A 25,517-nucleotide genomic window follows, 5' to 3' on the forward strand; every position below is an offset into this window, starting at 1 on the left:
CGGGACTATCACTGTTTGCTCAGGTGCATTTCAAGGGCTGCTATTAATGAGCTGGGCACTGGATTTTTTAAAGCAGCAATGCACAGGGGGCTGCATCCCATGGGACAGAAAGCTAATCCCTGCTCGGAGGAGCTTAGGAGCAGTACTGCCTGCTCGGGCAGACAGATGGGCAGGGAGAGGAGTGGAAGCGGCACCAGCTGGAGCAGAGGGATAAGCAGCACTCGCAGCCCACGAGCAGCCCGGCTCTTGGCAGCGCCTTCAGGAGCAGCTCACTGGGGTGTGCATTTGGGAGAGCACTGGGGAACGCGAGGCTCTGCCGGGCGGCGGGGTTCCTCGATGCATGATTTCAAAAGCGTTTGTTAACAAAGAGGGAAAAAAAACCCAGCCCAACATCCCCGCCAGAGTTACAAGGAAAGAGGTGCGTGTGCTGAAGCTGGTCCCGTGGTGGGTTTAGCCAGGAGAGCACAGGGACCAGGGTCTGCACAAACAGCTCGGTGTTTTGTTTGGGTTTATTTTTGAGATCTTGGAAGTCAGGAGTCTGCAGAGGGGACTGGAAATCACTGCTCCACCTACTAATGTGTCTTACGGCATCAGGAGATGCCTTGGCGGTCTGTTATCTCTTGATTAACCATTCAAATGCATTTAACTTAGAAGAAAAGCAGAAAATGACCCAGCCCTGTGCAGCCGCCTTGTGCCACTTGCTTTCCTCACTGCACGGATGCTCTGCAAGCTGGGGTGCAGTGCACAGTGATGAGCTGGGTCACCCCAACCTCTCCAGAACAAGAGACTCAGGGCCGGCACGGCACCCAAAAGCAGTCACTCCCAGCCTGAAGAGTTTCAATGAAAGATGCCTTTTTCACAAAATAACAAGAACAAATTATTTCTTCCTCCTCCCCTCCACTAATATCCTGTGTGCTTCTGGCTTTGCGTTTTTTAATAAAAAATGCTAGGAAGGAAGCGCTCTTTTTGGAGGAGGGAGGAAAAATAGCAGATAGTAAGGGAGAAGGAACAACAATTTCCCAACCAAATCTGCCATGCCAGAAAGAAAAAGAGCTCCTTCAAACCCCTGTGTGTTCCTCACCGAGCAGCTGGATGTTTGCTCCCAAGTGACTCTCACCCCGGGCTCGTGGCCAGTGGGGACGTGCAGCTGGATGCCGGACCCTCAAGCAGAGCCACGGGAATGCTGCAGATAACTTCTCTCTCTGTCTCTGGCAGGGCTGCTGTCCCCGCTCGCCCGTAGAGGCTCAGCCGTGGAGGCCATAACCCAGCCGGAGGCGCAGGATGGGAGGTGCCGCTGGATTTGTCCGCACATCCTTAGCTGTCGTCACCTTTCTGGGTAAGAGCAGCCCCTCGCCTCTCTGGCCTGGAGGTTTCTGCGGGACAGCCGAGAGGGGCTGTCGGAGGTGCCAAGCGGGACATCGCCCAGGGTACGCAACGCGTATGTTGCGTTGCTCACCTGGGACGCACCTCTCCATGTTCTGCGGCTGCAGCGATGCTGAAGCCCAATTCTTCTGGGTGGTTGATGCAGCCAGGGGATGTGTCTATGCCCAACTTCCCTTTGTACTACTCAAGAAAGAGGACAGGAACTGTTGACACACAAGCCTCCCCCCTTATAAATTCAAATTTAGGTGATATGCAGGAGATACAGATCCTCAGGCAAAGCCTTGGCAGGACCAGTGCCCCTCTGCAGCCCGTGCTGCCCAGGCTTGTCCCGGCCTCGCCACAAAGAAGAATTTCCTCCTGCCAGCAGGACTCGCTCATGGCAAAGCCACTTCGCCTCCTGGTTTTTCTAGGGATGCCTTTTTGGCCATACCCTGACTGCAAAGATTCCCCCATTCATCGGGGACCATTTCTGGATCTCGGGGAGTCTCAGGCTGCACTCTGAAGGTCCCTTTTCAGCAGGGAGACATTTCATTTCAGACAACCGAGAATTAGATAATGTCTTCAAGCTAATTCATCATCCCAGGCAGAGACTGCTCGCCTGTCCTTATAAATATCTAATTACCTTTGAATGTTCTCTGGATCCCCAAGGAGGCAGAGGGAGGGGTGGATGCCCTAGATTGGGAGGCAATTAGCCTGTTTGGAAATTGGTCTGACCCAAATCTGGTAGATGCAGCAAGATGGAGCTGGGCTCTCCCATTAACCAGCTGAGTTCATGCAACTTGCTCCCCGTCCAAGCTGAGCCCGCAAAAAATGACTCACTGTAAAGCCTATGAGGGTTATTTTCTCCTGACCTTTGGCTGATGATGCAATGGATCTCAGGAGCCAGCTGGGACAGGGAGAAATCCTCACTGGGAACATGAGCAAGGGACCAAGGACAAAAAAACGCCAGCTATAGATGAGGCTCAAGGAAACACTCTAGAGTGGGTGAGGACCCAAAGCCTCCAGGTCTCGGCTGTCAGCTACAGCCCTGGGAAGCTGGGTTGGCAATGTCAACCCTTCCTCGGCTGTATCACCGAAAGGATGACTTCCCAGCGATACATAAAGGTTTAAAGCCTATGAAGTGCACAGAGATGACTCTCTAATGAACAAGGCTGTCAGGAAAGTCTAAAAATCTCTCTGGCCTTTCTTCCTTCGCTAAAAGCCATGGAAAAATCTTGAAATCTAAGGCTAGCCAAAGCACTGTCCCTTTGTTCCTCAGAAAGCTTCTCGTTAAAAATAACCCTCTGTTCCTCAGAGAGCTGCTCTTTAAAAATAACCACTTTGATTTTGTGCACATGTGTGTGTTCAGATTTCCTATAAACCAATTAATTGCCCAGCTCCCTCACGAGCCAAGGCTTCAGGCCGTGGTCAGTGCTCCAGAGCTATGGCTATGCTGCCTGTGCTCAATAAAAGGATTGCTGCTGATGTCCTCAAAAACTGGAATACCTCTTGGAAAACATTCAACTGAGACATTTATCATTTCCCAGTCTCCAAAGCTAGTGCGGGGCTCAGCACAAAGGGAATGTGTTCAGCCTCCTGGACACCTGGGCTTTCCAGGTCTGACTTTCAGCATATTCCAAATACTAGTAATAATGCAAAACCGCCCTGCCAGAAACGGGCCAGCACCACTGCACAAGGGAGACACTGGCAGTCACCTCCCTGCTCACTGAAGTGGCAAAGGAGATAAGGTTTGAGTTTTGTCTGTTCCAGCAATATCTGGTATCAAGTTTGGGAATTTTTTTATACACACAGAGACTGCTATGTCCTTGGTGGTGTATTTCATAATACGGTATTTTTCTCTCCCAAACAGTAGCACAAGTCACTCTTGGAGCACTATGTGAAATCTTCAAGTATTTCTGCAGCTGTTTTTCCAAATCTTAATTTTCAGATGTTCCAGTTTCATCTATTCCTATTTATTTTGGTGTTAATATTTATTTTTCCTAATAATGAATGTTGTTCTAGAGAGGCGTAGCAGCATTTTTATCATAATTTCTGCTCTCCTAGCTGGATTTTAACACAGAAAGTAGGGCTGCATAAGGCATGCCCAATTCTGAGCGGGTCACTCTGCTTCTTGCAAATTTGGCCTGCAGGCTTGAAGACCTTTATTTTGTGTTTGCCTTCTCCCTGCTATCCAAATGACAGAGCCCAAGGAAGGTACCTGCTTTGGTAACATTAAAAATGAGAGTTCTGGGGTGACAGAAGTACCCAGACGATCAGTCTCAGAGGTACTGAGATTTACCACTCTGCTTTGCTCTCAATTCTTAGTTCTAACCATACCCCGATCTTGTAACTGTTTAATTATTACTTTAATCTAACTGTTGTTTTGCTTAATGAGTGAGATCCAGGCATTTCACCCCCAACATCAACCAGACACCTTGGAACTGTAGATAAAAACTCATCTGAACTTCTGGCATTGATTACATTTGAGAAAATCAATGGCTGACAGTTGTAGTCCATAACCTTGGCAGAGAAAAAGGGACAGCAGCAGATAGCAACGGGGTGCAGGCTCCGGGTGAATCAGAAGGGATGATTAGCGTAATTTGGCTTGATTGGGAAAGAGCATCCCATGAGAAAAGGCATGCATGTGAGTGTTAATAGTATATATTTTATTTGTTAAATAAATAGAAATTATTTACCATATGCTACCTATTAATCTCAAAATGTAAAGCTGTTAAACCTTAATCCATTCACTACCATCTATCAGAACACAATTAATACACTACTTTCTTATTAATTCTCCATTAATTCTCATGATTATTTTACCTACTGGTCAGCAGTTATTTCCAGCTGAGAGTTCCTCAGCATAGCCTTTGCTGACCCAACTGAGAAAAGATTTCCAGCTTACACAAGCTTCTCCCATGTGAATATAACTATTCTAGAAGGAAAATGGCACTTACACTGATTCGGAGGGAATACAACCCTCAAAACGCTGCTTTTCTCTTATTCCAAAGTATAAGACACAGGCTCACAGTCCCTCTCCCCTGTGTGACACCATCAGGCTCCTGCCCGCACGCAGCACATCCCTACTGCCGGAGCCGAGGGCCCAGGTAATTGGCTGCTGCTCGGACACAAGGAGCAGCCGACAGCTGCTCCGAACCCACTGAGCCAATTAGTGGAGCCCCTCTCCCGTCTCACCCTCATCTCCTCATGCAAGAGCAGCCGGAACATGAGATGAACCCCGGGAGCTACAGGTAAAGGACTGCTTCTCCCGAGCCCAGGAGAGCTGAGCTGGCTATTCCCTGCTGGAAGTTACTCTTGCATAAAACATCACGCTTACTGGAGTCACTTAATTTAACTAGTGACCATGCTGTGTACTGTAGGGAAGGAAACAGATTGCTGGTTGGCATGGCAGTTTTAAGACAGTTATTAATTCAATTACAAAGCATGGAAGGATCCTGGGGCTAGCTAAGCATCTCCGAGCTTATCACTGCAGAGGCAGAGGGGGACTGTGCTGGGAGCACACTGCCTTGAGGTGGCTCCATCCCTGCTAAGGGACATTTCTCAGGGTGCCAGGGAGAGAACAGACTTGCTGGAGATAATTATCCCACTAGCCACTTCTGCAGTTAAGAGATTTCCAGGCAGCTTCTGCTTTGCTCTTACTTATTTGCACTGCCATTTCCATAAAGCCTGCATGGAAGGGCATCTGCTAGCATTTGCCGCTTATCTGAGACACAGAGTCACTCACTGCAGACAGCTGGCACTTTCCAGTGAAACATCATCACCACACCAAAGGGTGGCCCAGATAGCGTAGGAAAAGGCAGGCAGGTTCTCACGTTCCTCTTGTGCCTGTGCCATGCTCATGACAGCAAGATCAGAATCAAACCCGTATCAGAACACTACAAAGGAAGCTTCCATTAGTTGAATAGCAGAACTGATATCTGCAGCATTGGTTTGCACACCAGCAAGCACCAGGTTTGAGTCATCAAGAGCTGATGATGTTGCAGACGCAGGGATGGAGGGAAGCCAGGCATGTGCAGGGAGGCAGTGGCAGAGCTGCGAAGATCCAGGTTCTCCTCTCTCCTCCCTCGTTCTGGAGAGGACTTAGTTGGAACCAACCAGCCGAAGTTTGTACAGATGGAGGAGGAAGCAGCACGTCCTCACTGCCAGGGACAAAGAGGGCATCCAGGAGTTCCCAGCTCCAGTCTCACCTGTGCATGGCTTTCCAAGAGGCATGTGTCAGTACTCCTTCTCTGCACGTCTTTAAGCACGTCTGGTCCCTCTGGCACAGCAGAGATGGTGTGAGATGCTCAGTGGGAAATGCACTAGCGTGCCCAAAGCCATGGCTGGGGCTGGGCTGTGGTGACAGATGGGTTGTGATTTTCACGTTGCTCCTTCTTTTATTCTAGATGCAGTTCTGACGCTGCCAGGGACACCCTACAAAACTAAAAATGAGAATTTTTAGGAAAAGCTAAATTGAGCTGAGCAGGTTTTCCCTCTCTTGCAGTTTGGTGCCGAGCACAGAGTAGCACAAGGAACTACGGGCCAGTGTTTGAAGAGCAGCCTGTCCACACCCTCTTCCCTGAAGGCTCAACAGAAGAGAAGGTCACGCTGGCTTGCCGCGCAAGAGCCAGTCCTCCTGCGACCTACAGGTGAGCTCGCCTGCTCTCTCTCTGTACCAGGACTGGGACACAACCATCAAAAATTTTGCTTTCTGTTCTCCACTTTCATATAAAGAAAATCACTAACGTGGGAATCAGCTTCCTCATCCGCACATGATGTGCCATCCCTCCCAGGTCACAGACCAGATCTAAATCTAACTCAAATCCCAACACACCACAGCTGGAAAAACAAGCAAGCACAGCCTCCTATGAGGCACCACGAGTGTTACAGTGAGTATTTACCCCTCCCACTCTTTACACTTGCTCTTGGCAGGTGGAAGATGAACGGCACAGAGATAAAGATGGAGCCAGATTCCCGTTACAGGCTGGTTGCAGGCGACCTAGTGATAAGCAACCCAGTGAAAGCCAAGGATGCTGGCTCCTACCAATGCGTGGCATCTAATTCCAGGGGCACAGTGGTCAGCAGGGAAGCCTCCCTCCGCTTTGGCTGTAAGTTTGCCTCCACAAGGTAAATGAAATGCAGCCACAGTTATGCTGGGGGTAAACTGAGCCCCCCTGCTCGCATTAATAAAGGCTGGAGAGAAGTTCTCCTATGCATGGTACCCAACATCATCACTTGGAGAAAGCTCCTGGCACTTTCCATTAACATGGAGGTGCGGCAGAAATTTGATGCACTACAGAGAAAGTCAGTAATATTTTTGCATTTCCCTCTGTACAACCGCTGAAAAGACCAGCCTGTGGAGGGAGAGATAAAATACAGTAATTCCTCCAGCTGTTTTTTTCATCCATGGACAGGTTTCACTTTGCATGTTTAGTTTTGCAGGAATTCTCCGCAGAAGAGCGAGACCCTGTGAAGATTACAGAAGGCTGGGGAGTGATGTTCACCTGCAGCCCTCCTCCCCATTACCCAGGTAAGGGTTTGCATTTCAGCATCGCCACTAGCAGGGATTAGCAGCACTGCTGGTGCCAGGTGGAGAGATGCAACAGAGCAAGGGATTCCCAGACAAGTGAATCACTCCTTGCTTTTCTTTGGGAATTTTAGGGAAGCAAATTTGTTTCTAATTCAGACTCTGTAAAGCAACAAAACAGAGGTAGGACTTAGCACATGGAAAAAACAAGTACCATCCAAGGACCAACTTCAGCTTAGACTGGTCTAGGAGACAGCCTGCTGGGTTTAGTCCCACCTGAGAGGATACAGGCAACTTGTGCAGTTTGTTCCTTTTTCTTTTCCTCACAGGCTTATCCTATCGATGGCTCCTGAATGAGTTTCCCAATTTCATCCCAGCCGATGGAAGGCGTTTCGTCTCTCAGACCACAGGAAACCTTTACATTGCCAAGACAGAGGCTTCTGACCTGGGGAACTACTCATGCTTTGCCACCAGCCACATCGACTTCATCACCAAGAGTGTTTTCAGCAAGTTCTCCCGGCTCAGCCTCGCTGCAGAGGGTCAGTGCTCTTGGATTATCATAAGGGGACTGGGCAAAATGCAAAATTAACAAGCCATCACAAAGCACTCAGCCTCCACAGGACACCAGCAGTGCACCAATCACCCACCAGCCTCTCAGGGGAGCTTAAGAGCTTACAAAAATATTAATTGGCTGGAACCTGGGGGAAGCAGCCCTCTCTCCAGGCTTCGCTGCTTGTGCAGCTACAAACCCCTCAGTGGGGTTTCTCTGTTTGTAAGAGAGACATGGCACAAGGTGCAGCCTGTGCAGGCTCACATACCCCTGAAACTACTCTCCTGTGCGTTTGGTGATCTTGCAGAGGTGCAGCTAAAGATACTTCTTGGCCAGGGCAAAGGGAGTTAAGCAGGTAGGAAATTAAGGAGAAATAGTCCTGAGATGCTGTAGAGATTTTTAGAGACTTTAGTAAGAGCCGGTTTAAAAAGAAAATGAAACTTAGCCTCTGTTGCCTTATCCAAACGCACAAAGCTTTTGGAAAATAGGGTAACCTTGCAGGTACCTCTGCCCTTTAAGACCTCACGTGTGCCATTTTAAAGTCATCCAGAACTCCTCAACAGTGCTTTCCTTTTAACAGATGCCAGGCAGTATGCACCCAGCATAAAAGCCAGGTTTCCTGCAGACACCTACGCTCTGGCTGGGCAGATGGTGACTTTGGAGTGTTTTGCCTTTGGAAAGTGAGTGCAGTATCTGTATTGCTCAGGCTCAGGATGGGGAGGGTATCGTAGAACCTGCAACTTTCACAACCCCACTCTTCAACGGGTCTACTGTAGACCAGAGATGGAGGGGTAATAGGAAGAGGGAGGAACTGGCTAAAGCCATCTGTCCTGCTGGCCAAGGCCCAGCTGGGAAGGGACCTGGGTGGCTAAGTGGGGATTGAGTTACACTACGTTGTAATGCAGCACGGGGTACCCAAGAGCTGGCCGTCACCAGATTTACTTTTGCATAGCCCCGTTCCTCGAATAAAGTGGAGGAAGCTGGACGGCTCGCAGTCCTCCAAGTGGATCGGCAGCGAGCCCCTCTTGCAGATCCAGGATGTTGGCTTTGAGGATGAAGGCACTTATGAGTGTGAGGCTGAAAACATCAAAGGGAGAGACACCTACCAGGGCCGCATCATCATTCAAGGTAACACATTTAATCACATGCCTTTCCAGAGCAGAGCAAGATGCCCCAGGCAATGGACTGAGCCTTTGGGACTAAAACCACCACCTCTGATCCTGCCTCATATCAGCCCTAATTAAATCTATTGCACAGCCCTAACAAAGACCTGCAGTGATCACTGATACCTTTCCTCGGTGGATACATTTAGGCTATGGCAAGTAGACAGCTCCTAACTTGCTCTAAAAAAATTCTAGCAAAAATGAGGTAACCAGGGAAGGAAGCATAGCGGTAAAAATCAAACTTGGCTCTCAACCAAGATATTCTCCAAGCCTGGGGTACTTCCACAAGGGATAAAGCTTGGAGCTATTAATCAGATCTAGTGAAGTTACAAAACTTAACTTAGTCTGAATCCAGTCTTTCCTGAAGTTCAGGAATGACTGCATTTAGTCTTAAGAAGAGAAACCATAACGTTCTTCCTCAGATCTGGATTCTGCCGTAATTTTGTGCAGTCTACATGCACAGCTGCAGCCAGACCCACAGAGGACTCAGCCTTGCATCGCTGCACAAAAGGCGAAGGCTGTTACTATGGTGAAACACGCTGTGATAAATAAATCTGCCAGCAGAGATGACACAATGAGCATCCTTCTGCCTGCCTGGCACAACAAACCTCTCATCTGATCTTCTTGGCTCTGCCACCTCTCTTGCTCCTCTGCAGCTCAGCCGGAGTGGCTGAAGGTGATCACAGACACGGAAGCCGACATTGGGTCCAACCTGCGCTGGAGCTGCGCGGCTGCTGGCAAACCCAGGCCCGCGGTCCGATGGCTTCGGGACGGGCAGCCGCTGACCTCCCAGGTACCACCGCGCAGGTCTGACAGCGAGAGCAGCTCAGCCAGTGCACACCAGAATTTGCAGTACTGAACCTGCTACTCCAGACTTAGACCCTCTACTGCCTCGCTGCAAATGCATCTCAACCCCGTTTTATCACCCCGCATCCCTATTCCATGTGCCCCCATGAGGCTGCAAAGCAATGCCACAGTCCTTATCGCCAGCAAGTTCCTTCTCCCGTCACTGCCATCCCAGCCATTGCTTCATGCAACTACAGGAACTCACAGCCAGTTATCAAGGCGGATAAATAGCACCTTGTACCTGTCTCTGTATGACCTGCACGTTGCGGCTCAGGCACTCAGAAGTCTCAGCAAACAGAGCACAGTGATGTGGGGTAGTGACTGGACAGATGGAAAAAAACGTCCTGCGTTTTCTCCCATGGAAAACCAGGCTGGCTTCAAACTGGCATAAGAGTCTGTAATGAAACTCAACCCTGAACACACGAGGCTTGAGTTCCATTTTTGTTTTTCTCATCTAATGGGTTCATCCTCTTGTTTGCACAGAACCGCATCGAAGTGAGCGGTGGAGAGCTGAGATTTTCCAAGCTAGTCCTGGAGGACTCTGGCATGTATCAGTGTGTGGCTGAGAACAAGCATGGCACAGTATATGCAAGTGCTGAATTAACAGTGCAAGGTAATTTCTGATTTCCCAGTGCTCTGGGTTTCAATGGGACACTGAAGCATTTTAGATCTCTTCCTAACATCCTATGCTTGCGATCTCAGAGTAAGATAAGAGCAGACAAAAACTGCTTCACTCACCATTGAAATATAGTTGCTGGTTCAACAAGACACTCTACAACCCTTTAAAATTTAAACCTTGTGTAAATTCAGTAATGCTGAAAGAGAACAAGGACATCTGTTTAGCTACAGAAAGTGTACAGGAGAGACAGCAGCAGCACTACAAGCTCTCTTCCACTACACAGCCTTCCTCTTTTTTGGAGGACAGAGGTCAAAGAAAAGAGTTCAGTATCCATTCAGCCTGCTTTGATGGATGGTGACTGGAATTGGACTGATGCCAAACTTGTTCCACATTAGTCTAAAAGCTTATCTCCTTGTGGTCAGTAGATGCCAGAGATAAATTAAAGGCCCTAAGCAACTATTCAACTATTCAACATTAACACACTGCAATGCATGAGGGCAACAGATAAAATCCAATTCTATCTCTGCAATTCCAGGAGGAGTTTTAGGCAAGCTGGATGCCTGCATTGGTGACTTTGGTCAGGATATTGAAAAGAATATCCTCTACATTTTCAAAAGCAGCTGTTCTTGTGTCTCTCAAAGACCTTGCACTTGTTAGGGTCATATCCCATTGCTACGTATGACACGTGTGTCACGTAACACCTGCCTTGGCAGGCGTTAGACACCACCCAGCAGCAGAGGAATCACTCCATCTTGCTCACCAGATATTGCCATGCTTCTGTTACCGAGTCACCTAACAACAAATCAATACCTAGTTACATGGCAGTTAAAATGCTCACATAGCAGGGTTTTCTAATCATTCCTTAATCCTCTTTTTTTCCCCTGTAGCCTTAGCACCAGATTTTAGACTAAACCCAGTGAAGCGACTGATACCTGCAGCCCGAAGTGGGAAGGTCATCATCCCATGCCAACCAAGAGCAGCACCAAAAGCCACTGTGCTCTGGACCAAAGGGACTGAACTTCTGATCAACAGTAGCAGGTAGCAGCACAAAGTCAGCTTCTACCTAGAAACCATAGCTAAAATCACATTTTTTTCTTGCCAGGAGATTGGACTTGATGACCCAAGTGTGCTGCTACATCCCTGAACATAAGCACTTTGTTATTCCTCTAGTTTCTTCCATAGAAAACGCCTACGTAATATTTTGCAGTCCTGTCTTTATCACCAATTTCTCTAAAATCAGCAAGTGCTGGAAATTGTCAGGTGTACAGAGTGAACAGACATTTTAACCTTCCTCTTGTATGGTTCTTCTTCCTTTCCAGGGTGACTATTACCACAGATGGCACCTTGATCCTCCAGAATATCAGCAAATCTGATGAGGGAAAGTATACCTGCTTTGCTGAGAATTTCATGGGCAAAGCCAACAGTACCGGAATCCTCTCTGTTCGAGGTAGAGATGTTTGCCTTGATTTGGGGGTCAATCGAGCAAGAAACAACTAAGAATGCCATGATGTGATATTTCTCCTCTCCTTATACTCCCCAAAGTCAATGCTATATTCAGGGAATCAAAGACATTTCAGCCTGTGGAGCAGCAAACCTTCTGCCTGACCCACCAAATCATACCTACCAACAACTGGTCCTTGAGAAAAGCATTTCCATTTTCTAACCACTGCAATCCCTCATCTTTCTCCTGTAAAACTACAGCTGTTAGAGAAGGATGACAAGTTGGAAAGTGTTAGTTGGTTTGGATGCTCTGCAGCATTCATATATATCTGGTACATGGACATTTGCAACTAACAGCCCTCCCTGCTCTTTCTCTGCAGATGCCACCAAAATCACATTGGCACCATCTAGTGCTGATATCAACGTAGGTGAAAACCTTACTCTACAATGTCACGCATCCCATGATCCAACTATGGACCTAACCTTCACCTGGTCACTAGATGATTTCCCCATTGACTTTGACAAGTCTGAGGGGCACTACCGGCGAGCCAGTGTGGTGAGTAGAAAGGGCAATTATGCACCATCAAAAAGGACAGAAAACTAATACCAGCCTCTTTGTTTGCATGTTTGTGGTGGGTTTACCTGGCTGTATGCCAGGTGCCCACCAAAGCTGCTCTATCACTCCCCCTCCTCAACTGGACAGGGGAGAGAAAATATAACGAAAGGCTCATGGGTCGAGATAAGGACAGGGAGAGATCACTCACCAGTTACTGTCACTGGCAAAACAGACTGGACTTGGGGAAATTAGTTTAATTTATTAACAATCAAATCAGAGTAGGGCAATGAAAAATAAAACCAAATCTTAAAAACACCTTTCCTCCACACCTCCCTTCTTCCTGGACTCAACTTTACACCCAAGTTCTCTACCTCCTCCCCCTGAGGAGCACAGGGGGATGGAGAATGGGGGTTGGGGTCAGTTCATCACACATCTGTGCTGCTCCTTCCTCCTCAGAGAGAGGACTCCTCACTCTTCCCCTGCTCCAGCGTGGGGTCCCTCCCACGGGAGACAGTTCTCCACAAACTTCTCCAAAGTGAGTCCTTCCCACGGGCTGCAGTTCTTCACGAACTGCTCCAGCGTGGGTCCCTTCCCACGGGCTGCAGTCCTTCAGGCACAGACTGCTCCAGCGTGGGTCCCCCACGGGGTCACAAGTCCTGCCAGCAAACCTGCTCCAGCGTGGGCTGCTCTCTCCACGGGTCCACACGTCCTGCCAGGAGCCTGCTCCAGCACGGGCTTCCCACAGGGTCGGTCACAGCCTCCTTTGGGCATCCAGCTGCTCTGGCGTGGGGTCCTCCCCGGGCTGCAGGTGGATATCTGCTCCACTGTGGGCCTCCATGGGCTGCAGGGGGACAGCCTGCCTCACCATGGTCTTCCCCATGGGCTGCAGGGGAATCTCTGCTCCAGTGCCTGGATCACCTCCTCCCCTTCCTTCTGTACTGACCTTGGTGTTTGCAGGGTTGTTTCTCTTACATGTTCTCACTCCTCTCTCCAGCTGCAGTTGCACAGGTTTTTTTTTCCCCTTCTTACATACATTATTGCAGAGGCACTACCACTATCACTGATGGGCTCAGCCTTGGCCAGCAGCGGGTCTGTCTTGGAGCTGATTGGCACTGGTTCTGTTGGACATGGGGGAAGCTTCTAGCAGCTTCTCACAGAAGCCCCCGCTGTAGCCCTCCCGCTACCAAAACCTTGCCACGCAAACCCAATACAATGTTGAATGCTGGACTGTGATCAGGCATGTTCTAATGGTCTCCCCACTGTCTTTTCTCTTCCCCACACAGAAGGAAGCTATTGGGGACCTCAGCATCTTCAACACCCAGCTAAAGCACTCGGGGCGGTACACATGTACAGCCCAGACAGTTGTGGACAGTGCTTCAGAGTCAGCCACGCTGACTGTCAGAGGTAATTTCTCTGTCGTAAGGTGCCCTGCTCCTTACAAGCCCGAAGTAACAGCATAATCCTTGCAAGGGATCAGCTCGCTCTTCCCTTGCGACCACCTCACCATCTAATATTTGAACTGGATGGGATAGGCTTATGAGCTTTTCACCATCTAATATTTGAACTAGATGGGATAGGCTTCTGAGCTTTTCTGGAGGCCAAAATTGGAGGTGAGGCTTCCTAGCTTCCAGAAAAGAAAGGCCTGATTTTAATTTATGACTTACACAATATCAAGAGCAGTAAGCCTCCAAATCTTTCATCTTAGTAACACGTCCGTCTGTCTCTTGTCATCCCAGGACCTCCAGGCCCCCCCGGGGGCGTGGTGGTGAGAGACATCAGTGACACCACCGTCCAGCTGAGCTGGAGCCGTGGCTTTGATAACCACAGCCCTATTGCCAGGTACATCATCGAGGCGCGGACCCTCCTCTCCAGCAAATGGAAGCAAATGCGTACCAGTAAGTGTCTCAATGGCAGCGGCGGTGGCATGGCCCGTGCTGGCTGCAGGGCACCAGCTCACTGACAAGTTCTTGCTCTGTGCTCGTACACCGGCTGCCACTCGCTCTATTTGTTCTTCTCTCATGTTATTGGATTATATAGATCCTGTAAATATTGAAGGCAACGCAGAGACAGCCCAGGTGGTGAACCTCATTCCTTGGATGGATTATGAGTTTCGGGTCTTAGCGAGTAACATTCTTGGAGTTGGAGAGCCAAGTTTACCCTCCAGCAAAATCCGTACCAAAGAAGCAGGTATGTGCAGATACACTCAGAGGTAGAAAGGGGAATCACAGATACCTGCTCCTACATGCTGGAGGGGGAAGGCTGGATTGCAGCATGCCTTGGTCCCAAACCATTAGTCATCTCCTTGAGTGCTCCTAGAGGTGATGCCATCACAAAATCTTCTGCCTTTTTGCCCATTTACACGTCAAAGACAAAGCAGTACTAGAGCTGGCAGCTAACTTCACCAGCATTAGATACAGTATATTAAACCATTATAAATTCTAGCTTCAAATCCTGTACCTTCTGGCCAGTAAGGCTTAGAAAGGGGAAAGAGACCTATTATATCAGAGAGCACAACTCTGCAAAGACAAGGTAAATTTCCCAGCAAATGGCTGTGAATGTTCATTCTATCTTCTGCTGCTTGAACGTGCAAGCAGAAGGGATGTAATAAGAGCAGGAGAACTGCTCTCAACATACCAAATGCATATTAACTCCTTTCTACTAAAAACTCTCTTCCATAGCCCTGCTTTTGAGCTTGATTCTTGTCCTCTCGGAGACATGCTGCCTCCAAATAAGCTCGTCAGGTACTAGCCAGTATTCTAGACCCGATTTTCACAAACATCTGAAATACAGCTGAAAATATAGAGACAAGCACTTTCATACAAGCTGTCAAAGCCTGGCTACTCCCAGACCGCGCGGTGTCTGTGCTCATTTTCATCACTATTGTTTCCTTAACCCAACCTGTGCTGTCTGCTTTTGTTTGGGGACCCGGCAGCACCTACTGTGGCACCATCTGGGCTCAGCGGAGGCGGAGGGGCTCCCAACGAGCTGATCATCAACTGGACAGTAAGTCAGCAGCACGGCACCAGCCGTGGATGCTGGGAGAGGGCCAAGGGGAGGAGCACATGCCATTTCTTTTCGGAAATCAGTGCTGCAATTACAATTTTGATATGTGGTTGAGCCAAACACTGTGCTTAGTCCAAAGTCTTGCTCATTTGAACAGACCAAGGCTCTTCTCTCTTTCCACCCCCCTCACAGCCGACGCTGCGGGACTATCAGAATGGAGATGGCTTTGGCTACATCTTGTCGTTTCGCAAGAAAGGCACCCAGGGATGGTTGACAGCAAGGGTGCCACACGCAGAATCGCTGCACTACGTCTACCGCAATGAGAGCATCAGTCCCTACACCCCCTTCGAAGTGAAGATCAAAGCATACAACAGGAAAGGAGAGGGACCAGAGAGCCTCACTGCCATCGTGTACTCTGCAGAAGAAGGTAAAGAGGGACTGCAGAGACTCTGAATTCACGATGTTTTGTCCAACCATACGTGTCCTCAATCAGCTCCTTGCAGAGCTGTGTCAGTCTGGGAGCATAATGATAGGAGAGGTTTCTTCTACTCAAAGAACAGTTGACAGTGATTTCAGTATAACATTTATCTTCTACTTCAAATACACAGATAGATATTTCCCTAAGCCCAGCCATGACTGTTCAGCCCGAGCTTTAGAGCAGACACAGATCCTCACAGCACACAGCTGTGGCCCTGCTTGTCCTACTAAGTCCCTAAATCCCTTCCCCTTGTTTTGCTCCGTACACATAATACCAGCTGTCTGGCTGCACGGTAATGGTGCTGCAGGAGAGCCCTTCGTTTCAGTATGGTGATTATGCTAGGAAAAGGATTTTATTCCCTTTTGTTGTGTTTTTCAGAACCGAAATTGGCTCCTTTCAGAGTTATGGCCAAGGCTGTTCTGTCCTCAGAAATGGATGTGTCCTGGGAGCCCGTTGAGCAGGGAGACATGACTGGAGTGCTTTTGGGCTATGAGGTACGAGCCTGCCATGGGAATGAGAGACACTGAAATTGAGATCGGAGAGCCCAGCAAAGAAGATTCCCCCAGACTAAGTGAGGTGAAAGGAAACAGCATTTTGTTTCCAAAGATGGAGGATAATTAATGGACAGCATGAGGCTCTAATGGGGCCAGTACTACTGCTCAGAAGAGAGATGAGTAAGAGAGAAACACCCTTTCTTTTTCTGCTTGCCTTTCCACACAGGCTGTAACCTTATTCCTGGGCACAAACTAAGCAAAATACACAGAAACAAATACCAAAGGGTCTCCAGCACCGGCTGTGGATGGACGGAGTTTAGTATTTGCAGATGCCTCTATTCTTACTAAACCCATCATATCCTTTTCTATTCAGATCCGGTACTGGAAGGATGGTGATAAAGAGGAGGCAGCTGACAGAGTGAGAACAGCGGGGCTGGTCACATCGGCTCATGTAACAGGCCTAAACCCCAACACGAAATACCACGTGTCAGTCAGAGCTTACAATCGGGCTGGAACCGGCCCTCCCAGTCCCTCTACCAATGTCACGACAACAAAACCGCGTGAGTGAACCCTGACCACCTCTGCTTTGAACATTGTACTCCCTGGGGCTGCTGCTTCCTCCTGAGGACTCCCAATGATCAGCTAACTGATTAGCTTTTTTATCTTGGTGCTCTAACGGCATTTTAAGTAGTCCATAAAACAGTTCCCTGAATTTCCTCAGACCAGCCTTGTGGTCTGCGTATCACTTATCTGAGAAGATCTGTGCTCAGAGTAATGTTTGCTGGGATACCTCCCTTTAAACCAACCACAGTGGTGCCATCACTGTCGACTAGTTGTAGAGTCTCAGGAAACAGCTGTAACCAGCACAACCTTCTCATTGGTCCATGACTTACTGAATCTCTGTCTTGTTTTGTATCTCTTAGCACCAAAGAGGCCACCTGGCAACATCTCCTGGACTTTTTCTGGGTCTACAGTCAGCATCAAGTGGGACCCAGTGGTGGCAAAGGCAGATGAGTCTGCAGTTACAGGGTACAAGGTACAGGCAGCATGTAGCTGGCCTTCTCTTACAGGTGACCCTAAGGAAATCACAGTGAACGTAAACTCAAACTTGCCTCTTCCAACAGATGCTCTACAGGCAGGATTCCCACTCTGTTCCCACACTATACCTGGCCAGCAAGAGCCGGATTGACATCCCTGTCCCTGAAGACTTCACTCACGCCTTTGTACAGATCAGAGTGACAGGCCCTGGGGGAGATGGAATCCCAGCAGAAGTTCACATCCTCCGAAATAGTGGTACGTATACTCCTCTGACTATACACACTCCATGCACAAACACTCATTTACAGGGTGCTTCACGGACCACTGGAAAATGAGCTCAGAGAGAGGAGTTAATCTGCGGCATTACTTGCTTGTCATTCGCTACCACTGTTCTTTGATAAGTAATGACTTAGTCACACCTCCTCCACTACCGGGCTATAGCACAGCATAACAACAATAAATGCTATTATGTTTTAAAATCCCACTCTCCCTTCCAGGAACACGGGGGAATGTCCTACCCCAGTGTTTTAGGCTGAGACTGTGGAATTGGTCTTTGGCTCCCTTGTGCTGTTCACTTAAACGAAGCAAAGCATTCCTCTCCAGCCCTCCATCAGCCAACCTCTCCCCAGATTCTGAGCAACTTTCAGTCTAGTCTGAACCGAGCTTTATTATTTGCAGCTAAAGCCCTCAAGGCCCCACGCAGGCCCAACTTACATTCACTAAGAGTGAAATCCTGACTCTGCTTGTGGGGCCCCGACCCCAACTCCAGCAGGTTCCCTTGATTCAGGGGGTAAGTACTCGGGGCCCACCTCCAAATTCTTGTTTCAAATACAAGTGTTCCTGGGAGGTTCATCAGTGACAATCACAATACGAGCACACAGAACCCCAGAACTAACATTTTACCAACCCTCCCAACTGTTTCCTTAAGACATCCAGTTGTGTCCGTGCAACTAGACAGTTGCTCCTTCCCCACTCCCTTTCTTTCAGGGACAAGTATGATGGTGGAAGACTCTGTGATGAGGCCAGTGCCACATGCTGTCATTATTACAACTAACTCTCTAGTAATGGTGGCCCTGATCAGCTACCTGGAGCTCTGACGATGGCCAGCGCAGCAGAGGACTCCCGGACACGCTTCCTCCCAAGCCAGTGGGGAACTACTTAATACTTGGCTGCTGCAACTTCAAGTTTGTACCACAGCAGCACTACAGAGAAAGGATTTGACAACATTGTTTTAAGGGAGGAAGAAAGAAACAGCTTCTTTTTTTTGTTGTTTTGGAAGAATATAAGCTTTCATACAAGACATGGGTCTTTAACCAATTAAAAATTTTTTAAAGAAACGAGTAAAACAAAGAAGAATTCTACATGAATTCTGACAGCCAACTGCCCCACACACTGTATCCAGTAGGTTTTCTGCCTTATGAAGCCATGTACTAAAATAACCAGACTGCTAAATTTGACTTTTTAAAATATGTACAGTGAATTTTGGGGGGGTAAGGGGAGGACGGGGACTGAGGATTTCACAGTGATCAGCATGTTCCATACCAATCCCAGTCACAGCCATCTCTAATGAATTGTGGGACAGGATTTCCACGCCCCCTGCCCCCCCCTAATACGAGCCAAATTCTGCAGCAACCAGCCCAAGGAGATAAAGCCACAAGAGAGATTGATCTCTGCCCCATCCTGAAGATGGGTGGTAACAGAGTTTAGATTGTGAAAAGCTTTTTTACAACACTGGTGTTAACTTGCAACCCCAGCCTATTGTTTGTATCAACTGTTATGCTGTGAGGTGCAATGTTCAATGTTATCCATATCCCACATGCTTTTGGGGTGTTTTTGTTATACTGTTTGCTCTTTCCTTTTGCATGGGGAGGAGAAGGGGTAAGCGAAAAGGAGATACTTTTCTAGTATCCACTAATTTGGAGAGGCAGTTCTGCCTAATAACGGAGATCTCAACATATCCAATTTCAATAGAGAAAGAGTCTTAAAGGGGGAAGAAAAAGGAATATTACATAATTTAACCAAGAACTGGAGGCTCAAGGAAGCCATCACTGGGGCAACAAGGAAAATCTGGACTCAGATTCATCACCCTACACAAATGGTTCTGTCCAGCCAAAATACCAGTCTCAACTCAGGACTGCAAGATTGAGATCCAACCAATAAGTCAGTCTGGTTTTCAGGACCAAGGCTCATACAGCTAATGTAAATAGGAGGGCTGACACCCCAAAGAAGTACAGGGATGTTGAGGTATACCATTAACTAAGATGGTTGGGAATAGATGTTGCATATTAAAATCTGTCTCCTGGTAAAGCAATTGACCAAAGTTAACGAGAAGCTGATTTACATTGCTTGCTGGTTAGATCCCAAGCGCGCTTTTAGGGACCTTTACCTGCCTGTACCTTCCTCCTTCCCAGCGGACAATACTGCTGACCTGAGCAATCTTAGTTCCAGAATTACCTGACAAAGGGCTACACTTGCAGGACTGTGCGATGGCAAGGGACTGACATCCAGTTTCTACACTAGATGCCAATTCCTTGCCCTTGCTAATCATTTTAAAACTACCGTGTCCTAGGCCTTAGTGAGCATTTGAGAGATTACATGCATAAATCCCTGGCCTCCCGAAGTTATGCCTATTGTATATATCCATAGCATCCCATCACAAATTTTTTAGCATCTGGCCTACTCTGGAAGCAAGAAGGTAAAGGCACCAGTAGATTCACACCGTGCAATGCAAACAGCAAGGCTCCAGGCTGAGGAAGAAGGGCTCCTATATGTTAGCAAACAAGAGAAATGTTTTTAAGAATCAGGCAAAGAAAAATAAACTTAATGAAAGAGTCTAAACATTTAGAGCACAGCTGCAGCAAAAAGAAAGGGTACCTCACTGTTTCCATTACAAATAACACCTGGGATAAAGTGGAAAAAAGAAGACAACAGCTCCCACGGACAGATAGCAGACTGAGGCAGGCAGCAAAGGCAGAGAACCATCACCCCCGGAGCCTGTCCTGAGCTTCCTCCAGGTCCCTCTGCAGCTCTCCATGAATCACCCCCTTGGTCCCTCCAGCAGGCTGAAACACTTCCTTCAGAAGGACAACAGCTAAATATAAATTATATTTTTGTATGATTTATGTTCTTGAAGATTTTAAAATATTTTTATTGATGTTTGGAAGCTTTATTTGGCAAAATATTTTATGTTGTTAATTCAGCATTTTTGTTATCACCTCCATCTTGCTGGGCCTTCAACCTTTCTCCCACAAAAGATGGGGTGAAAGGAAAATTAGGAATTCAGTGTTAGCTCAAAAGCAAAGGAAATTAGGGCTTGGGCAACAGCTACCTGATCGATATGCAGAACTAGCAGTAGCCATAATGACAATATTTAGGAGGCATAAACTAACTGGACCTATGGAGCTTCAGAGCACTGCTGGATGATGCCCAATGCAGCCCTGCAGAAGCATGGGCCCGATTCAGGAGAGGAGCAAACAAAAGCAACAAGGTTAAATGACGTGCCCAAAGAGCGTTCACCGAATGGAGATGCAGATGCTGAAGGCACCCCACATCCGATCCTGTCGAGTAGCCAAAACTCTGCAGGGTGGGACCAGAACAGAAATCCCTCATACTGAAGAAGTCTGCTGCACTCCTCGGGAGGAATCGCTGAGCAGGAGGGAGCTGCTTCGGTGCACAGCCTAGCCGCAGTCACGAGGTTTGTACTGGATTCAGGCACAGACTCTGCATGAGGCCAGCTGTTTTCACCCCATCGTGCATCACCAGTCCCATCCAGGGCAGCCAAAATGTCTCCTCTCCCAATGGGCTGCTATGCCTGCATGCCCATGGACACGGCTAATTCCCTTCAAGAGGTGCACACTAGACACCTCCAGGGCTGAAGAACATGCTTTGATGGACCACATGTTGGATGAACTCTCACAAGCGAGCAAAGCAAAGCAAGGTACTCCTGTGAAATTCAAGGGCTGAGGTTCAGCATCAGTCTAGGTCTAACCACAAAGGCTATGCAATGTCTCTTGCAGAAACTTGGTCTCAACAGATGCTTCCAAATGTGTCTGGCAACACTGGTGGCTCTGTCTGTTTTATTGAACTTTACAGTGTTGGAAAGCAAGATGCTTTATAGCATGGTGAAAACAGTATCTAAATGCTGCAATGACACTGGTTTTTAAATAGCAGCCACCTGCAACATTTCCCTGGGAAGGTTAATACATTTTCCATACATTTCTTTGCTAAACTAGATCACAGACACATTTTATGTAAGAAGTGAAAACTACATGAGTTGGATTTCAAATGTTCCAGTTTGCACTGCTCTGCATTGCAAATGGGCTGAATATATTCTCATTTGTAAAACTGATGGGATAGTATTTTCGAAAGCCTTCAAATGACAAGTAGATCCCCTTGAAAGTTAAATGTCTTCAATCTGAATTCAAGCTACGCCTCTTTTTTAAGAGGGTAAATCATCAGTACATACAGTTTCATCAGTATGCATTTTAAACCAAAACACTGCTGAGCTTTTGCAACATTTTAAGGATTACACATAGCAGCAGAGGTATGACCTAGTGATAACCACAACGGCCTTCCAACCACTTGCTCTAATCCCAGCTCTGACACTGACTCCATCTATGGCTCCAAGCAATTACTTCACCACGTGCTGCCTCAGTTTCCCTTCCTGAAAAGTGAGGCACAAGCATGTCATTGTGTATTTGCAAGTTCTTTGCAGTTTGAAAGTATCTGTGTATTCACACTGCTGTCAAAGGCGTGACTGCAGCTCACGTTGGGTATCAGAGCTGACTCAAACTACCTAGCTCGGCCACCAAGAGCTGTGTACCCGCAGCAGAACACGCTTCAGCAAGGCTGATTAGTCACTGTCTGAGTCCTTGGTGGCAAACCTGTCCTCGTACCTGTGCTGTCTCTGCTACCTAGTCCTTACCTAACTCGGCCAGCCACAGCTCAGCTGACATCAATGTTTCCTGAGCATTAGCATAAAGAAACTCTGAAAAACGCACATGGTAAACAGGCAGTCTCTCCCCCACAGTTTTTTTTTTAAATTTGGGGGGAATTTGTTGATACTCCAAAGCTGCAGGGCGGAAAAGATAGTGGCACGTTATGAAACGCTACAGGTAAGCACAGGGAAACACCTCAGGTGAAGGACAGGACACGTTGGGGAGGGAGGGGGACAGAAAAGACTTTCCACTTGCAACACTGGTAGATGAGAAAGGTCAAGTTCAGGCCCAGACAGCTGCAGGCTAAACCCTGCTCCAGACAAGACAGCTCAGTTTTTGTACATAGGCACAAGCCAGGTTAAGACAAAGACTGCCTTGTCTTAGGCAGTCTGTTCTGCCATTTGATTTATCAGGGGGTTAGGTGACCCACAGAAAAGGATTTGCACGTGCAAATGCAGCATTTGTACCTAGTTAAACTTTATCCAGGCTATAAAAAAACCTACATATAAAGCCTAGCCAGAGCCACCAACAGGAGAAAAAGATGTGGAAGAAGCCTACTGTAAAGCCAGTTAAGAGCTTCCTAAAATGCAGCACAGGGGTTAAAAGGAAAGGTGTTCAGAGCTGGGAGAGAAAACTTAGATTTCAACATCTTAACAGAATTTACTGGCTTTACACTATTGCATTAAGTTGCAAATCAATTTTCTGTCTCATTAAGAATCCCCTAAATTTAACTGCTCTGAGCATTTGCTTTAGAGATTAACTTACAGGGATGAGTTAAGTGCCGTGGGTTTTGTTCTCAGCGCTGTAATGGCTTGCAAAGGAAAGTCATCTAATTTCACAGGGTCCATCTTACTTGTCAGTAGTAAAAATCAACCTGACAAGGGTGCTGTAAGGAGTATGCAACAAAGGTGAAATGTTTTGAGACTCCCAAATAAGAGGAGCTTTACAGTTCTGATTTATTCATACTTAACATAAAATAATCTTCTACCTGATACTACTGAACTTGCAGACTGCACTTCTGGTTTTAGGTTGTCTGGGCTAAATTCAGCACTCAGCTATACCAGTTTGCATCAGTAACAGCTCACATTTGCAGCAGGGCAGATTAAGTGTTGTGCCCTGAATGGAAGACACTAGTATCTTTGCCCAACGAGTCAGCTGGATAACACAGGCATCACATTTAGCTAATGCCTGGGGGGGGTCTAAATCCCATCTGCTCTAAACCTGCAAAGCTATCCCTCATCCACAGAAACCCTCTGCTGTGAATATTTTAATCCAGATTCACTACACACAAACAGGGCAGTTTTCTTCTCAGTAACTTTGTTGTACGCTATTTTTTTAAGAAAACCAAATGGGAAACATTGTAAGCATACTGTACTTACTGTAATTATGGTTATTTATTGGCTACAGTAGCACGCAGTTCATAAATAAAGATCTTCAGAGACTTTAGACAACTACTGGAGTCTGGAGTACTTCTGTCCAGCTTTAAATGCAATTAGTACCTTGCTTGCTCAGGAGTCCCCCCAGCCCAGGACTGTATTTTTCCTGACTGCCAACTGCGCATACTAATACAAACAAGAAGCCCCATGAGACTCCATCTGCACGGAGCTGGACCCTTCAGCAAAAGTTAAGTCAATTAAGATATAGTAAACAGAAATTCTATCCCATGACAGTGATAACCAACCAAAAGAGGAGAGACTGTTCATGGAGCAAGGAATTGCAGGTGTTGAGAATCTGGTTAGAGATGTTAATATAATGTGCTCTCTCTGGCTGGTATTCCAATGGCTAGGAAGTAATGCTAGAAAACTCAAAGTCAAAAATTTCATGCACCTTATTAGCAGAAAGGGTAACTGATTGTTGGAAAAAATTGCCAAAAAGCTTCATCATCATCAATCACAGCCTTTAAACTAAGATTGGAAGTCTTCCAGGAAAGATATCCACTAGATTAGCCACAAGCTAGCAGGCTTGCAAAGGTTCACTTACATTATAGAAAATAATTTCCTTCATTGCAGGAAGCACTGCATGAAATCACCTCATCTATGTTATGTCAGATTAATTCATCACAGTCATTCCTTCTGGCCTTAAAAAAAATCTACTGGCTTCCTTCTACCTTTGGGAAGGATGTCAAGAGATCAGCTAAAGCAACTGTACGTGGTGCAGGCCTGAGGGTCTCCACTGGAGTTAAGCTGAAGCCAGACACAGTCATGCTGGAGAGTAGACAGACGAGAAATTGGGCTCCGCAGTACCGGGTCATGGGAAGTCTCACCCAAACTCTTTCCCTCAGCCCATCCTGGATGCATTTACTTTCATATAGCCCCTAAAAGAAATACCATGCTTGACGATGGGATGCCCAGGGGGGACTCAGACACTGGCTGCAGCAAGATGTGCTCCCAAGACCCACTCTGAGCCCCTAAGGATAGAGGGATGGACGGAGGGGTAGACAGAGGGATGGATGGAGGGAAGCAGCCGCTCCTCCTCTTCCCAGAAGCTACAGCCACCCACAGCTTGGGGTGACAAATGCAGTTCGTTGCCATATAACCCTGCCCAGCCCCTGGCCTCTGGGTGCCGATGGCAAAGCTGACCCCACAAAGGGCCCGAAGAGGCTGGGCTCAGCTGTGCTCAGACCCCAGGCAGGCTCCTGCCCCTCTGCCCCACAGCTCTACAGAGCTGCAGGCGAGGATGCTCGTCACCGGGGCCGTAATTAGCTCAGGGATTTATGCTGCAAAGGGGCTTTGTAAAGGTGAGGGCAGCATCATTAAAGAAACCAGCAGGGAGCAGCCAAGACTGAGATGAATCCCTCCCCAGTTCCTCCCCAGCAAGGGCACTCCTGCTTTCTCAAGAGCCATCATTAAATGCCACTGCACATGATATAAATCAAGGAGACAAATGTATCGTCACCAACAAACAGGCGGGTCCTACTGGAAATGTAAGCTCAGCCCTGCGGAGAGAGCACGCTGGCAAGCCATGCTGTGTGGACACTGGATGAAGGATGCTGTGAGGCATCACTTATGCCCATCAGTCCCAGCGAGCCAGGACCAGCTGACCACTCTAACCTCACAAGAGCTCAGCTGCATTTAAGAACAAAAAACAGTTTATCTAGGAGTGTCTGTGTGTTTCCAGCAAAAGCTCCTGCACAGGTTTCAGGCATTAAGGCTGTAGCCACTATGAGGACAGCCCTTGCCGCAGTATTTTGGCAGGCCTGGTCCCAAGAGAGGTATTTTTCTACACAGAAATATCAAGGGGAAATAGATAACTTTCTGTGAAACCTAAAGCATTTCCACCTAAGGTTCAAATTTGTATGAGTTGTTTGGGGTTTTTCCTGCAGGGGTAGGGTGGCTGAATTGGTTTACTGCTCCTCTGTTTAAAGTCACAGAAAAAGACAGTTCAAGCACATCCCTTAAAACTGGTAGCAAAACACTTCAAGAATTCAAAGGAATCCACCCCAGAGCTAATGGTTTGTGTCCCACCTGAGAAAACATCCTCCTCTCTACTTCCCCACAGGCATTT

The 25,517-nt window shown here is 47.6% G+C and overlaps 1 protein-coding gene across 1 annotated transcript in view; it reads left to right on the forward strand.

The window, feature by feature from the left end:
• The window catches only part of CNTN2 (contactin 2), a 31,021-nt gene extending 11,620 nt beyond the window's left edge, over nucleotides 1-19,401 (forward strand). Inside the window, exons 2-23 of the mRNA XM_052815123.1 lie at nucleotides 1,216-1,336; nucleotides 5,867-6,011; nucleotides 6,295-6,470; nucleotides 6,797-6,892; nucleotides 7,219-7,428; nucleotides 8,020-8,119; nucleotides 8,392-8,567; nucleotides 9,259-9,395; nucleotides 9,932-10,061; nucleotides 10,955-11,105; nucleotides 11,387-11,514; nucleotides 11,888-12,063; nucleotides 13,347-13,467; nucleotides 13,800-13,958; nucleotides 14,101-14,250; nucleotides 14,996-15,066; nucleotides 15,259-15,493; nucleotides 15,923-16,038; nucleotides 16,412-16,598; nucleotides 16,962-17,074; nucleotides 17,163-17,331; nucleotides 18,064-19,401. Of these exons, the coding sequence (XP_052671083.1) occupies nucleotides 1,282-1,336; nucleotides 5,867-6,011; nucleotides 6,295-6,470; nucleotides 6,797-6,892; nucleotides 7,219-7,428; nucleotides 8,020-8,119; nucleotides 8,392-8,567; nucleotides 9,259-9,395; nucleotides 9,932-10,061; nucleotides 10,955-11,105; nucleotides 11,387-11,514; nucleotides 11,888-12,063; nucleotides 13,347-13,467; nucleotides 13,800-13,958; nucleotides 14,101-14,250; nucleotides 14,996-15,066; nucleotides 15,259-15,493; nucleotides 15,923-16,038; nucleotides 16,412-16,598; nucleotides 16,962-17,074; nucleotides 17,163-17,331; nucleotides 18,064-18,173 (3,111 nt within the window). The 5' untranslated portion in view covers nucleotides 1,216-1,281 and the 3' untranslated portion in view covers nucleotides 18,174-19,401. The remainder of the gene's footprint in view (nucleotides 1-1,215; nucleotides 1,337-5,866; nucleotides 6,012-6,294; nucleotides 6,471-6,796; nucleotides 6,893-7,218; nucleotides 7,429-8,019; nucleotides 8,120-8,391; nucleotides 8,568-9,258; nucleotides 9,396-9,931; nucleotides 10,062-10,954; nucleotides 11,106-11,386; nucleotides 11,515-11,887; nucleotides 12,064-13,346; nucleotides 13,468-13,799; nucleotides 13,959-14,100; nucleotides 14,251-14,995; nucleotides 15,067-15,258; nucleotides 15,494-15,922; nucleotides 16,039-16,411; nucleotides 16,599-16,961; nucleotides 17,075-17,162; nucleotides 17,332-18,063) is intronic.
• Nucleotides 19,402-25,517: the final 6,116 nt, after the last annotated feature.

This window comes from Harpia harpyja, chromosome 19, assembly GCF_026419915.1.
Source record: "Harpia harpyja isolate bHarHar1 chromosome 19, bHarHar1 primary haplotype, whole genome shotgun sequence".
Lineage (NCBI taxonomy): Eukaryota > Metazoa > Chordata > Aves > Accipitriformes > Accipitridae > Harpia > Harpia harpyja.